Consider the following 15,217-nt stretch of genomic DNA (forward strand, 5'->3'; position numbering starts at 1 on the left):
TACTAGGTAAGGAACCATTTTTATTGCTACTCTAGATTTGGATTTCAAGGCTTTTGTCCCCGAATCAAATCAACCTTCGATCGGAAGTACACAATTTAGGGAAGATCCACGCAGTATGTGTGATTGGTGAATTACTATAGAATTTTTGGTTGGGAATAATGTACCAGTGGCGGAAATTCGAGTTCTTCGAGGAGAAGAAGACCAAAATTCCAGAGGAGATTGAGGCTGAAATTGGATGTTGCTCCAGCGGCAGAGGCAGGATCGTTTTAGGCTGCCGCGACGGTACCGTTTCGCTCCTTGATCGCGGCCTCCAGCTCAATTACTCGTTCCCAGCTCACTCCACCTCCGTTCTCTTCATCCAGCAGCTCAAGGTATGACCTATTGTCGCTTCTTTTCATACGTATGTAAATTCGTCTGTCTGATTTTGGCTTTTTGAGTATTTTACCTAATTTCGAAACCTTAGGCATTCTCAAGCTTTGATTGTTTGTGTGGTGAATGCTCTAGCTTTTATGTTATTGAATGCTGAAGCAGAGGACTGCAGCTAGAATCGACCTTTTTTTGTGTTTCTATGGTTGTCGTATGTGTCTTTCAGTAGTCTAATTCTGCAACATTTGATGGCTTTACTGCTGAATCAGCAACGAAACTTCGTAGTGACCGTTGGAGAGGATGAACAATTGCCGCCACAGAAAGCAACTGTTTGCTTGAAGGTTTTTGACCTCGATAAAAGACAAGAAGAAGGGTCAAGTACTTCAGCTCCAGAGTGCATTCAGATTTTGCGAATATTTACCAACCAATTTTCTGAGGCCAAGGTACATTATATATCCAGCTTCATTTCTAGGCTTATTGATATGTGTATGCATATTTGTGAAGGTCGTGTAAACTGATGCAACTTTTTTGGTTCAATTGGTATATAACTGCTTATATAGAGTTCTCCTAATGTTTTTCTTACAGATCACGTCTTTTCTAGTTTTTGAGGAAGCTCCTCCAATAATATTTATTGCCCTTGGATTGGACAATGGCTGTATTTATTGCATTCAAGGCGACATTGCACGCGAACGGATCAAGCGCTTCAAGCTTGAGGTTCAGAATGGTCAACCTGTAAAAATACATTCTCCTATTACTGGTATTGGGTTCCGTGTGGACGGACAAGCCTTTCAACTCTTTGCTGTCACTCCGAGCACAGTGAGCTTGTTTAAAGTGGAGGCTCAAACACCTACTGCTCAAACGCTTGATTACATTGGTTCTGAAGTTGGTAGTGTGGCAATGACTGATCGCTCGGTAGGTTACTCATCTCGCATATTATGTAGTATTTTAGCTAGTCATACTTGTACCGCACTTTAGCTGTAACTTTTCTCTTGTAATTACTTTTGGATTAGGAACTGATCATTGGCCGGCCTGAAGCTGTCTATTTCTATGAAATTGATGGCCGAGGCCCATGCTGGGCTTTTGAGGGAGAGAAGAAGCTTGTGGGGTGGTTTCGTGGTTATCTCTTATGTGTTATTTCTGATCAAAGGACTGGCAAATATACTTTCAACATTTATGACCTGAAAAACCGTTTGATAGCCCATAGTATAGCAGTCCAAGAAGTTTCTCACATGTTGTGTGAATGGGGTAATATATTACTTATAATGGAAGACAAATCTGCTCTTCTTGTTGTGGAGAAGGACATGGAAAGCAAGTTGGATATGCTTTTCAAGAAAAACCTTTACCCAGTGGCTATTAATCTTGTCCAGAGCCAGCAAGCTGATGCTGTGGCTACTGCTGAAGTGCTAAGGAAGTACGGTGATCATTTATATAGCAAACAGAATTATGACGAATCTATGGCTCAGTATATCCATACCATTGGGCATCTAGAACCTTCGTACGTCATACAGAAGTTTTTGGATGCGCAGAGAATACACAACCTAACTAATTACTTGGAAAAGTTGCATGAGAAGGGTCTTGCTTCCAAAGATCACACCACTCTCTTGCTTAACTGTTATACCAAACTGAAAGATGTTGAGAAGTTGGATATATTCATAAAAAGTGAAGATGGAGTTGGGGAACATAAATTTGATGTGGAAACTGCCATCAAGGTATGTCGAGCTGCCAATTACCATGAACATGCAATGTACGTTGCCAAGAAGGCTGGGAGACATGAGTGGTACTTGAAGATTTTGCTTGAGGACTTGGACAGATATGATGAAGCATTGCAATATATAAATAGCCTTGAGCCAAACCAAGCAGGGTTGACTGTTAAAGAGTATGGAAAGATTCTCATAGAGCATAAGCCAAAGCAAACAGTTCAAATATTGATGAGGCTTTGTACTGAAGAAGGAGAATCTGCAAGTGGGGGTTCCTCATCCTTTCTATCCATGTTACCATCTCCTGTTGATTTTATCAATATTTTTGTGATTCATCCGCAATCACTTATGGAATTCTTGGAAAAGTACACAAATATAGTGAAGGATTCTCCTGCTCAAGTTGAGATACATAACACCTTGTTGGAGTTATACTTGTCTCATGATTTGGACTTTCCATCTCTTGCTCAAACTGGTAGCAGAGAAAATGGCGAGCTTACAGCAGATAGGGAATCCAGTGCTGCTGTGATGTCAAAAACAGAATCAAATGGAAAGATACGACCTGATGATGCATCCCTAGAGAGAGATCGCCAGGAGAGACGTCAAAAGGGGCTGGTCTTGCTTAAAAATGCATGGCCATCCGAGCAGGAGCAGCCACAATATGATGTTGATCTAGCAATAATTCTGTGCGAGATGAACTCTGTTAATGAAGGGCTCTTGTGTCTGTATGAGAAGTTGAAATTATATAAGGAAGTGATTGCCTGCTATATGCAGGCACATGATCATGAAGGTTTGATTGCATGCTGCAAGAGGCTGGGAGACTCAGGAAAGGGCGGTGATACCTCTCTCTGGGCCAGCCTGTTGAAATACTTCGGTGAACTTGGAGAGGATTGTTCCAGAGAAGTTAAAGAAGTTTTGACTTATGTTGAAAGGGATGATATTCTGCCTCCGATTTTTGTTCTTCAAACCTTGTCCAGAAATCCATGCCTTACACTTTCTGTGATCAAGGATTATATTGCTCGAAAGCTTGAGCTGGAGTCAAAGATGATTGAGGAGGATCGTATAGCTATTGAAAAATATCAGGTAGATTTTACATGATTTAAGATGTCTTAACTTGGACGCAGGAAATATTCATGCTGATTTGTTTATATACAGGAGGAAACATCATCAATGAGAAAAGAAATCCAGGATCTCAGAACGAATGCAAGGATCTTCCAGCTTAGCAAGTGCAGTGCTTGCACCTTCACACTCGACCTCCCCACGGTCCATTTTATGTGCATGCACTCGTTCCACCAACGCTGTCTTGGTGACAACGAGAAAGAATGTCCAGAATGTGCTCCCGAGTATAGAGCTGTTTCAGAGATGAAGAGAAGTCTAGAGCAGAATTCCAAAAGCCAAGATTACTTCTTCCAGCAGGTTAGAAATTCAAAGGATGGTTTCTCAGTCGTTGCTGAGTATTTTGGTAAGGGAATCATCAGCAAAACTAACAAAGGACCCGTTTAAGCTCCTACCCAAGCCAATAGTATTCTAACGGAAACTATTGACAGCCTCTCGCACCTATCTGCAAATGATCTGGTAATCTGTGTGTTGCTTGATGATCAATTTGGGTTTAACTTTGCAACGGCGCGGCTTGCCCAGAGTTCTTTCTTCTTAGAGAGTTAGTGCTCGATTTGATCCAAAAATTTTTCCTATATATTGGATAGATGGCATTGGGATGTCTTCAAAAGCTTCGATTACTTCAATTGTCTCTTAGAACTGTTACAATAATTAAGAGTTATCTAATTACTTTTAACAGAAACTGAATTAGTTCAAAAGTTTGGTTATAGTGAATCAATAAGGTAAAGTTATTGGGCCTGATGATGCAGCAGCAGCCTATAGCTAAAGGAGCCTTCGATTGCTTCAATCATACAATGACACTATCTCTTTAGGGATAATGGGAACAATTTTATTTTCAATACCATCCTCTTACTCAATTACTGCTCACCTTTTCTCTTTGTTTTTAGCTTTCTGCATTCACAAAATATAATGAGTATAATTTCATAAAACTACCATTTTCCCAAAAAACATCAAATCCTCAATCTTTTTCTAACAAGGAGAAAATTCAACTTCTTGAATATGTTGATTAAATTCCATTCATCGATTATACGATGCAAAGAATATGTTATGGAATTTTTAAAATTATACTTATATTAGAATAACAAACTCAAAATCTTCTCCAACTAATAAATCATTTTTCATTTTCAACAATTTAAATTAAAAAAAAAAAACATACTACTCCAATGGAGATATAGTAATAGTCAAGCGTCAAAATTGGGAAAATGTGATTTGACAAGAACAAACATCAGAGCTAAACTTAAGTGTCTTTTTAGTTTAGTAAAGCTTCTCTCTTTCTCCATCTCCTTCTTCTTCACCTTTTCTACGCTCTCATAATCTCATTCACTGTAAAAACTCGTCAGCAAATGTAGAAATCAGAGCCCTTGATTGCCCCATATATTCAAAGGTTTGGATTTTGCCCGTTTGCAATTATTGACATCAACTGTATTCTTGCTATATGCGTATGCGAAGTTGGTAAAAAGTTAAAAGCATAAAAAGTTATTTACTGTTATGATCTAAAATTTTCCCAATTGAAAATATAGGTTCTTTTCATCCTTTTTCTTTTTTGTTGGAAGAAGGGCCTTGGATAATTTTCTTTTCTTCTGCGACATGAGCAAAGAAAAAGAGAAGCCGGAGCCTCTGGATTTCTTTATTTGGACTGTTGAGGTAATTCTTCAATTTGTTTTGTTGTTTTTCTCTTTTGGAGTGTTTCAATTTTTTTTCTATTTGTTTGTGATTTTCTTCTTTGGATCTTGGGCTTTCTTGCTCAGAGTTGTTTATTGTAAGGGAGGTTTTGTGATAATTCAGAGTTTGTTCAGAGGTTTGCTGAATATGTAATTTAGTTTGTGAGAGTGGTAGTAGTTTTAATATTTTGGTTCTTGTTTCTGCCAAATGTGGGAATTTGGGTTTGAATGCCGAGTGATTGAATAGCCACCAAATAACCATTTGATTTTGGGCTTATTATGAGCCCTCCCCTGTTAGTTGTTTCAGTAAGGCACTTTTGGGAAATTGAGTGTCCAATTGGGGGTGTTGGATATCAGTATGTTACTCCGGTGTGAAGGCCGTGGCTGCTTGAAATGTGGAATCTTGGATAAGCGCATATTGACTTAGACACCAGCCTTAGAGAAGGTTCAATCTTATTCCATATGGATGAGAAATGACTCAGCGAAAAGAGCCTCTATGGAATTGGAAATGCAATTCTGATTATAAATGGATTTGTCATATTCCTTTTGCAGCAATGAAACTGGTAACTTTTCAAATCGTGCCAAAAGAGTACTGCTAGTGGATTCCTTTTGTAGATAGGTTTTGCTGGTTACTGGTTACTGATCTGATATGTGTAGCCCAACATAGCTAAATTTATGCATGCTTTTACGACATGCAATTAGGACTTCACGTGTATGTGCATTACGCCTGGCAATGTGGCCCCAGCTGCATTTTAGTCATTTCAGTTGTCATGGAAGTGGCGTGGAGCTACACACAGTCAGTGACACCGTGCTTTCTGTTTGGATTTTTCTATCTACCATAATTGTATCATGTTATGCGTGCTTTGTCATTATCTTGTTGCATCGGCATGTAAATAGATGTGTTGAGGCCCTTTTTGATTCCTAACCTAGGTTTTTGCATCAATTTAGGCATCAAAAACTAAAATATGTTTGTTTTTACACAGCTTGGAGTAAAGACAACAAGGTTTTCTTTCTTGTAGTTTTCCTTTGGATTGAAGGACTGGAAGATGGAAGCCATTATAATAAATTTTTTGATGAGTACATTTCTAAATTGCATTTCATATCCATTACTCTAAATTTGACCTATTTTGTGATATTGGTGGATTAAAAATCCGCTCTATATTGATTCATCTGAAACCTTTCCTCTTTCCTATATCAAATCCATTCATTAATACCACGTTAAAGCCTTTAACTGTTCAGATATTAGCATATGACTACACTTTTCAAACCTTTCCAACTTGTTTCGAACTACAAAAGTCATAAAAATGCCATAACTAATTAAAACATGTATCTTTTGGTGTAGCCAAATGAGGAAAAAAATGTAAAAAAATGTAGGGAATTGAAGTATTGTTGAATAAAGCAACTTTCTGTTGGATTTTCAATTTGTATGACCCTGCTTTGTAGGATGTTGGCCTGTGGTTGGATGAAATAAATCTTGGTAACTATCGTGAAATATTCAAAGAAAATGGGGTCAACGGAGAGTATTTGGAAGGGATGTCAATGTTTACAACTGAACAGATCCTCCGGTTCATACGGAAGTGCCACATGAAATGGGGGGATTTTATAACATTGTGCAAGGAGCTGAGGCGAATAAAAGGTCCACCTCCCTCCCTCTTCATTAAAACTCAGTTAAACACATGACAAACTGCAATGTGCTGCTTACTTGCCAAATCAATGGTCTCTTGTTTGGTTGTATGTTATAGTTTAGATATCAATCTATGGACATAGGAATGAAATATGAAGGCTGTTTCCCCATTTATTAACATACCAATTAGATGGGAATCTAGAAATGACGTTAGAGTGACATGTGAGAGTTTATATCACATTTTGTAGGTATTATCATGATCATTCAATGTATTAATGCTTGCTAAAATGTGATGGATGATAATCAATATATATAGGGTGTGCTAGTAAGGATTCAACAGTTTTCATGTGAAATCCACTTTAGATTTGGTTGTTTTGGTTATGTTATTATCTATCTCATTCCTCATTATGTCGTCTTGGATTTTAATTGGTGTGAAATTGCAAATTTTGACTGATTTTTATCCTGCCTGCACACAGTGGCCTGCTTGAAAGGGGAGCAAAAGGTACGGCGGCCGTGGTGGGCACTGGCCTGTCTGTCGGTGGTGTTCGTGAAGGCTGCGAAACGCAACAGGCCGTCTCGGGTGGTGTCGTTGAAGCTGGAACCTTGATGTAGATTGGCTCATGTGTTTATGCTTGTACCATTATTGTCTACAAATTTTGGGCATTGTTGGGAGCTGGTTCTTCTATGGAGAAGCCTCTTGCTTTGTCAAAGTTTTCTTCTTTTTTGTTTGGGATTCGTCGAAGATACGACATATATATATGCGCTATATACTATATAGACCAACATGGTTTGCTTCTTCCTTTGTGTCTAAGCCCCCCATTGTGGGATGTTGAGGACGAAAGCAAAGAACGGTTATTGTCATAACTTTGGACTTGATAGGTAGTATGTGTAAAATAACAATACTCATTTTTCACTAAATTTCACATTTCTTTACATTTTTTAAGTTAGAGACTCTTATTATTGAACAGTGAATATTGCAAACTCGTGTTAGACAAAATTAAGACTTGAACAAACCATAGAAGAGTGCCCTTGACATGCATCAAAATTCACCAATTAATTCACAATCTACTAGTAGAGTTTGATTACACGAAAGAGTTGAGGATGAGAGTTAACAGAGTAGCGTGATGTGCAACTCAAACTTGCTTGATGTGTGTATTGAGAAAATGGATCTCATCCTTGATTATTCACCTTTTTATGTTGCAGGATTTAGCTGAAGATAACAAAGAGCAGCATAAATATAATGAATACTCAAACTGTGTGGAGTATATGCCATGACTAATTGATGCTTGGGAGCGTTTAGGGCTCTTCCTTAATTGTCTGCGATGGACTGACTGACTAAGAGCATCCACAGTGGAGAGCAAACCGCTGTCTGCCGCTGTGCTCTTGCCGCTGGCACGGCGCTGCTCATAGCTAAGAGCACGTCCGTGCCAGCGAGCAGGGCGACGTGACGCGTTTCTATTGACCGTTGTTATTTTCTTTTTTTTTCTTTTTTTTTAAAAATCGAAAATAATACCAAAAATTAAAAATATATATATTTTTGGATTCCCAAAAATTTAAAGATTTTATTACCATTTTTTTGAATTTTTTTTTAAAAATTTAATCCCAAAATCATCTATAAATACATACATTCATCATCCATTTGGGCGAAATTCGGCTACGAGTAGTGGGTTTTTTTAATTTTATGAATTTAATTATGTAATTTTTATTTTTTAGGATTTAAATTATGTAATTTTTAATTTTTAAGACTTTAATGAAGAAATTTTTAATTTTTAGGATTTTAATTATGTAATTTTTAATTTTTTTGTAATTTGTAATATTATTCCGGTTATTTTTAATGCATTTTAATATTGTGAAAATATTTTTATTTAAATTGAATAATTGAATGGTGGGACCCTTGAGCATGTCCTTGCGGAAAAGCACGGATGTGGGTGTTGTGCTCTTGCCTAAGAGCAAGGAGTAAAAGTGGGTTCGGGCCGACATCCGTACTCGTTGGCAAGAGCACGGATGTGGATACTCTAAGCTTCTTCCCCAATGCAGTTGTTTTGTTACATTTATACTGCGGATAGATTACTTGAATCAATTAGTCTCTTTCCACCCAGTGTGCTCAATAGGATAGATTACTTAGAGCATCTTCAATGGCGGTGAGCGGACAGGCTAGCCGATTCCCGGCGCTGGCCGGTCCGCTCGCCGAACCATTGAAACTGGCGAGCGCCATTTCGGCGAAAAATCGGTGACCCAACGCCGATTTTCGGGCACTGGCCGATCCGCTCGCCGGTCGGCTGGCCGCCATTGCAGGCTCCCGATCGGCGAGCGATCGGCCAGCTCAATTTTTTTTAAATTTTCGAAACACTATATATGCGCGATTTGCACGATATTTTAATTCGCACCACTTGTTTTAACGAGTTTTCTCTCCATCTTAATTTCTGTACAAGAACAACAACGTGAAATGAGTAACGCGGGTGGTAGTAGTGGTGGTAGTGGTGGGGATGCTGAGGAGTACGAACGGCAAATGAACGAAGAGTTGGAGGCCTATACGTCCCGCGAGATAAACCGGTTGATACAAAGGGCCTTGCAGCCGGCGGTACCTCGACCTCCACCCGTTGTCCACCGACGAGCAGTGATTGATCGGGATCACGTAGCTGCACATCAGCGGCTATATGAAGACTACTTTGCGGAGGAGTCGCGGTTTGGGGCGCCTCTTTTCAGGCGGCGTTTTAGCATGCGAAGGGTAGTGTTTATGGGTTTGGTCTAAAATTCCTTGTGCTTTATCTGCAAATTGGACAATACTCATTCTATTTAACAACAAAATAGATACAGTAGATACTAGTATGAATTAGCTTCTGAAATGAATTAACACTATCAATAGCACAAATGATGCCAACAGAAAAGAAAATTTGCAAATAATTATCTTCTCCCAAAATGTTGTGTGCACATCATTCACTGTTCATTATTTTTAAATTAATGGAGTACTACTAGTAATATCTATTTTATTTTATGATTTAAATCTTGTAAATATGAAGTAGGAGTACCAAACCAAACAGCCCCCATCTCTCTTCTCTCTCTCTTTTGCTGTGGCTTGCCCTTCTCCACGTTCCCGAGTCCCTTCATCAATGCACCACCTCATTTTATGGCATTCCACTCCTCCGCCGCATTAGCCATCCATGAACGCTCTCGCCGCCGCCACCGCCTTATTCCGCACCTCCGGCGGCCTTCTTTCTCGCAATGTTAAAACCCCTTAAACCCCCATTCACCTCTCCGATTCTCATATCCACACGCCGTCTCCTCAGCTTCTGCCCAAATCCCGATTCCCCAAATCAGGGCTTCCCGAATCTAGTCCAACTAGTCTGTGATACACTATCCAATCCGCGTGTTCCATGGCGGGGGAGCTCGGACCTGAAATCTTTGACGCCAAACCTCAAACCTTTCCACGTCGCTCGAATCATTGAAACCCACCCCAACACCGATTGTGTTTTGCAGTTTTTTTATTGGGCTTCTAAGTGCCATTTTTACAAGCATGATATGTGCTGTTATATGTCCATGTTAAATAGGCTTGTTAAAGATCATTATTTTGCGCCCGCTGACCATGTCAGGATTCTCATGATTAAAGCTAGTAGAGATGAGGGGGAGATTAGGAGGGTTGTTGATTTCTTGAATGAGATTGCTAGTAACGGCTTTTGTTACTCTCTATACACTTTTAATTCTCTTTTGATTCAATTGGGGAAATTCAATATGGTCGTTGCAGCTCTGAATGTGTATAGGGAGATGTTCAGAAGTGGAATCAAGCCCAGTTTGTTGACTTTCAATACCATGATTAATATTCTATGTAAGAAGGGGAATGTGAAGGAGGCTGAAATTATCTTAGCACAGCTTTATCAGTTTGAAATGTTTCCTGATGTCTTCACTTATACGTCGTTAATTCTAGGGCACTGTAGGAACAGAAATCTGGATAAAGCATTTGTTGTTTTTGATCAGATGCTAAAGAAAGGTATTGATCCCAATGCGGTGACCTATACTACACTTATTAATGGTTTATGTAATGATTGGAGGGTTGATGAGGCTTTGTGTATGATTGAGGAGATGATTGAGAATGGTATCAGACCTACGGTTTACACTTATACCGTTCCTATCACAGCATTGCTTGAAGATGGGTGTGTAGATGAGGCGGCTTCTCTTGTTGTAAGCATGAGAGAGAGGGGTACTGCACCCAATGTGCAGACGTACACGGCCCTTATCAGCGGATTAGCAAAATCCAACCAGCTTGAGGTAGCAATGGGTTTGTATCACAAGATGGTGAAGGATGGATTGGTTCCTACCACAGTTACGTATAATGCTCTGATACACGAACTGTGTGAGAGAAGAAAGGTAGATGCTGCTTTTAAAATTTTTCAGTGGATGGAACAGCATGGTCATTTGGACAAAACAGAAACCTACAATGCCATGATCAATGGTTTCTGTGAGATAAAAAATGTTGAAAGGGCAATGACTCTATTTGGTGAAATGCTAAAGAAGGGCCCCCCTCCCAATACGATCACGTATAACACTCTAATCAATGGATACGTCGGATGCTGTTATCTAGATAATGCCAGTAGGTTGATGGAGGTGATGAAGGAAAATGGATGTAAACCTGATCAGTATACATATGCAGAACTCATTAATGGGTTCTGCAAAGGAGATAGGCTTGATGAGGCTTCTGCATTATTTGATGAAATGATGCAGGAAGGTCTGAGCCCAAATTTGGTGAACTATGCCACTCTAATCAATGGCCTCTGCAAGAAAGGGAAAGTTGAAGATGCATTAGTTTTGCTTAAGAGGATGCAAAAAGCTGGTTGCCATCCAAATATAGAGACTTACAATGCTGTTCTTAATGGTCTATCTAAACTATATAGGCTGTCTGAAGCAGAGAAACTATGCAATGACATGGCAGAAGATGGTCTGCTTCCCAATGTGATTACATATACTACTCTGATTGACGGTCTTTGCAAGGATGGGGGATTAGACCTTGCATTCAAGGTTTTCCGAGAAATGGAGAGAAAGAATTGCTTTCCAAACCTGTATACCTACAGTGCATTGATCGATGGTCTGTGCCGGGAAGGCCGTGTCGATGATGCAGAGATAATGCTTGAAGAGATGGTGGCGAAAAAATTGCATCCAGATGTGGTCACTTATACCTCATTGATCGATGGCTTTGTATCTGTAGGTAGACTAGAACACGCATTTTTTCTGCTTCATCGGATGATAAGTGCAGGTTGCACCCCAAATTACAGGACCTACTGTGTCTTGCTCAAAGGGATACAGAGGGAGAGCCACATAGTTTCCGAAAAAATCACTGGGCAACTTGAAACTGTGCCCAATCATATTTTAGTGGAAAGGGAAATTACTGTTGATACCTTCTGCAATCTACTAGTTAGGATGTCCGAGATTGGCTGTGAACCTTCTGTTGATACATTTTCCATCTTAATTGATGGTCTGTGTCAGAGTGGCAGAAGCCACGACGCAGATCTTTTGGTAAAACTTATGAAGGAGAAAGGGCAGACTCCTACTCAGGTTATATATTGCTCTCTTGTCAAAGCTTATTGCAAGAATTTGAGAGTTGACACTGCTCTAGAGATACTTAATCTACTTAGCAGTAGTGGTTTCAACCTCCCGTTATCAGTTTATGCAGCTCTTATATCGGCTCTTTGCTCAAGACAACGGACAAAAGAGGCTGAAGAGGTGTTCAACGGCATGCTTGAGAAAAAATGGAATGGTGATGAGATTGTTTGGACTGTCTTGATCGACCGCCTGCTAAAGAGCGGGGAATCGCAACTATGCTCATATTTTCTTCATGCAATGAACTCGAACAATATCCCTATTAGCAAGCAGACTCATCTAATGCTAGCAAGGGAAATGTCTAATACCGACAACAATTCTATCTCAGAGAACCAAGTTTCAGATGAATTGCAAGTCCTAGATGACCAAACACCAGGATAATGTTTCCTGAGTTACACAGTGAATAGAAAACACATTTTGTCATGGAAATACATTCTTATATGATAGCCCTTGTATTTTCTCAACAAGGGCAAGTTTTCTGCAGCATCTCGTGGACGGATTTTAAGCTGCAAATTACAATCAAATAAGTGGTGAGCTGATCATGCTATTTTATTAACATATTTCTGTCTTCTTTGCTTTTCATGTTCTAGTATAGCACCTTCAGAAACACGCCTTTCATTGCAGTAATCTTCTTGTTGATATCTGCTTGGTTTTGGTTTCTATAGGGTTCCAATTTTCGTATAGGCCGTATATTGCTCACAAAGATACTATGGAGTTGCCCAATTTTCGGGATCTCACTGATCAATTTGTCATTCTAGAATGAGTGATATGACGTGGTTGCTCAGTTAACCAATAATTTCAGGTAATATATTGACCTTAAATTTGTTATTTTAGTGCTCAAATCTTTAACTGGATTTTGTGGTAATATAACATTTATAAGTAGGCATTACGAAATAGTAGCACTATTTTCTGCTTTACCTCTTGGAAGCGCTTTGAATCGTAGAACTTAACTATTTGAGCAAAAGGTAACATCATATTAGAACAATGCTAAAGAAAATGCTAACCATCTAATGCCGTAAAAGTATCATTATATAGTGTGCAATGCCTCAGATCATAGTCCATCACTTGGATAATGCACCCCCATTGATATATGTGTGTGTCTACTGGCTTGATGATTATTAAAATGCACACACTCGACGTATTGAGTTGGTTGGTTGGATCAACAAATGAAATTGGATCAATGCTATTTTAGGACAGTAATTAAGGTAAAAGGTGTTTAGATGGATCTTGTTCTTTCAAAACTAGGGTGTTTGCATGCTTATTGAATTCTGGTTCTATTCTGTGACATTTAGCAGCTAATAGTTTCACTTGTTAACAGTCTCTTCATACAGCGTGGTGCTAATGGACATTCAACAAGACACTTCTCATCCGGGCTCTTGCATACAGTTTGGATGTAAACTATGTGCAGTTTTAGAGCCATATCTGCATATTCAAGAACACAAATTGGATCCAGTTGAATCAACTCATAACATTGGCTTCACTCACTTGTTGTATACCCTTGTATTCTTTAGAACTCACATTAGTCTTAGCATGTGAAAATTGAATGATTTTTTTGTCAAACAAGTGGGAAATTTTCAGTTTCACATTATTTCTACATTCTTGTTAGGCAAACTTACTTGCAAATAATAGGTTGGTCTCTGAGGAGTGTTTCTAACGGTTTTGCACTTAACACAACATTTTTGCCTCTTTTATATTCAATGTTCATCTCCTTTGGCTAGTTTTGTCGTATAAGTTTCATCATTTGTTTATTTGCTGAAAAACTATGTGTTTGTACACAAGTAGGCAGCCAAAATTTGGTTCAGTGGTTCAACTCCTTTTGCCTTCACCAAGCTCCCTATCCCCCTCTCTCTAGATTATTTCACTACTCTCTCAAGGATTTTGATGCGAAGCATATTTCCTATATTTTCCCCTTTAGACTACACCTTTTTATGTAAAATATACCTCATTAATGTGTGTGTTCATCGGAGTTTAGGTTGTGAAAGCCGGGTGAAACGTGACACTCCTGAGGAGTCCAGAATCTTCGCCCGCTCGGGCGTTTTGAAGCTGCTAAATGTCCGGTCGGGCGTTTTCAAGTGGGTATGCGGAGTCCAGATTTATCGCCCGGTCGGGCGAATTTCCTTCTTAATTTCGCCCGGCCGGGCAGTGGATTTGAACTGCAAAATTGCATTTTCATGCGGCAGTTTTCTTTCCAAGGAGAGGACGTGGGAGATTGGATAGGTGGAGAGAGAAACGAAAAAGGCTGTAGAAAGAAAGGAAAAAGATTGATGGGACAGGTGAATTAATTAAAAAGAGGGGAAGTTGGAAAAAGGAAAAAAAGATGACGTGAGGAGGGCATTATTTATTCAACAAATTGAGACTTGAAGGAGGACAGTTTTTGGGCAGAGGACTTGTGACAGAAAAGAGGAGAGGAGAAAGGAGGAAGGAACGATCCATGCTCCATCCCGGAGGAGATCATCCATCATCTAGAGTTGGAGAACACCACGGAGTTCACGGTTCACGGTTCTTTTGGTGTAATTTCACTTAGCTACTTAAATAAGCCTTATTTTAGCCTCATCAATAGACCTTGCTACTATTTGAGTGCTAAATACAAGTTGAGCTTGGTGTTTTGAGTTGTGAGTGTGGGGGTGGTGAACTGTAAAGAGTAGACTTATCTAGACTTGATATAATGTGAAAAGAATGAAGTTCTTAGAAAAGAAAAAAAAAAAAGAAAAGAAAAAGACGACCTCAAAATTCGCAAAAGTCGAGGTCTTTACAAAAAAGAAAAAAAAAAGAAAAAAAAAAGTTTGATGAAATAAAGATAGAGCTTCTATAATTGTGTGATGTAATCTTGTCTAGAATAGATCTCAAGTTTGGGGGAGTGTGAGTTTGGTTGTAATTTTGTTGTTTGATCTTTGGAAGGAAGTTGTAGGAGGGAAGAATTTGGCATTCAAATGTGTAGCCTTTGAGCTCATTATCCATATTTATCCTACCTCGTCCTTAGCCCTATTACAACCTTGAAATAAGACCTCGGACTTTATCGTTGATGCTTGTGGATGTTTTGTAAACAGCTTGGTAGAGTTAAAGAAGTTTGATTTGAAATCCGTGAGTCTATGTGATTAGTAATGCTTAATGAGTCAATGATGATGGTTTGAGTTGTTTGATCACATGCTTGGACTTACTTTGAAGTG

General features: G+C 39.2%; 3 protein-coding genes across 6 annotated transcripts; all 3 read left to right on the plus strand.

The window, feature by feature from the left end:
• LOC121759579 (vacuolar protein-sorting-associated protein 11 homolog) lies at nucleotides 1-3,874 on the plus strand. The gene is made up of 5 exons (XM_042155217.1): nucleotides 1-371; nucleotides 636-809; nucleotides 952-1,278; nucleotides 1,377-3,143; nucleotides 3,216-3,874. Exons 1-5 carry the CDS (start codon nucleotides 159-161, stop codon nucleotides 3,561-3,563), a joined length of 2,829 nt encoding a protein of 942 aa, XP_042011151.1. The 5' UTR covers nucleotides 1-158; the 3' UTR covers nucleotides 3,564-3,874.
• A 513-nt stretch (nucleotides 3,875-4,387) lies between these two features.
• Nucleotides 4,388-7,404, plus strand: LOC121758086. 4 transcript variants are annotated; one of them, XM_042153525.1, is made up of 4 exons: nucleotides 4,388-4,560; nucleotides 4,697-4,820; nucleotides 6,281-6,473; nucleotides 6,938-7,404. In XM_042153525.1, the coding sequence occupies exons 2-4, from the start codon at nucleotides 4,764-4,766 to the stop codon at nucleotides 7,066-7,068; spliced, it is 381 nt and encodes a 126-aa protein (XP_042009459.1). In that variant the 5' UTR covers nucleotides 4,388-4,560; nucleotides 4,697-4,763; the 3' UTR covers nucleotides 7,069-7,404. The 4 variants fall into 4 exon arrangements, with proteins under 4 accessions (XP_042009459.1, XP_042009460.1, XP_042009457.1 ...); XM_042153526.1 differs by having other exon boundaries at nucleotides 4,733-4,820; XM_042153523.1 differs by lacking the exon at nucleotides 4,388-4,560 and adding an exon at nucleotides 4,603-4,628 and having other exon boundaries at nucleotides 4,733-4,820.
• A 2,104-nt stretch (nucleotides 7,405-9,508) lies between these two features.
• LOC121758905 (pentatricopeptide repeat-containing protein At5g65560-like) lies at nucleotides 9,509-13,646 on the plus strand. Its single transcript, XM_042154343.1, has 3 exons — nucleotides 9,509-12,580; nucleotides 12,716-12,852; nucleotides 13,369-13,646. Exon 1 carries the CDS (start codon nucleotides 9,684-9,686, stop codon nucleotides 12,429-12,431), a length of 2,748 nt encoding a protein of 915 aa, XP_042010277.1. The 5' UTR covers nucleotides 9,509-9,683; the 3' UTR covers nucleotides 12,432-12,580; nucleotides 12,716-12,852; nucleotides 13,369-13,646.
• Nucleotides 13,647-15,217: the final 1,571 nt, after the last annotated feature.

The sequence above is a fragment of the Salvia splendens genome, chromosome 12 (assembly GCF_004379255.2).
Source record: "Salvia splendens isolate huo1 chromosome 12, SspV2, whole genome shotgun sequence".
Classification (NCBI taxonomy): domain Eukaryota; kingdom Viridiplantae; phylum Streptophyta; class Magnoliopsida; order Lamiales; family Lamiaceae; genus Salvia; species Salvia splendens.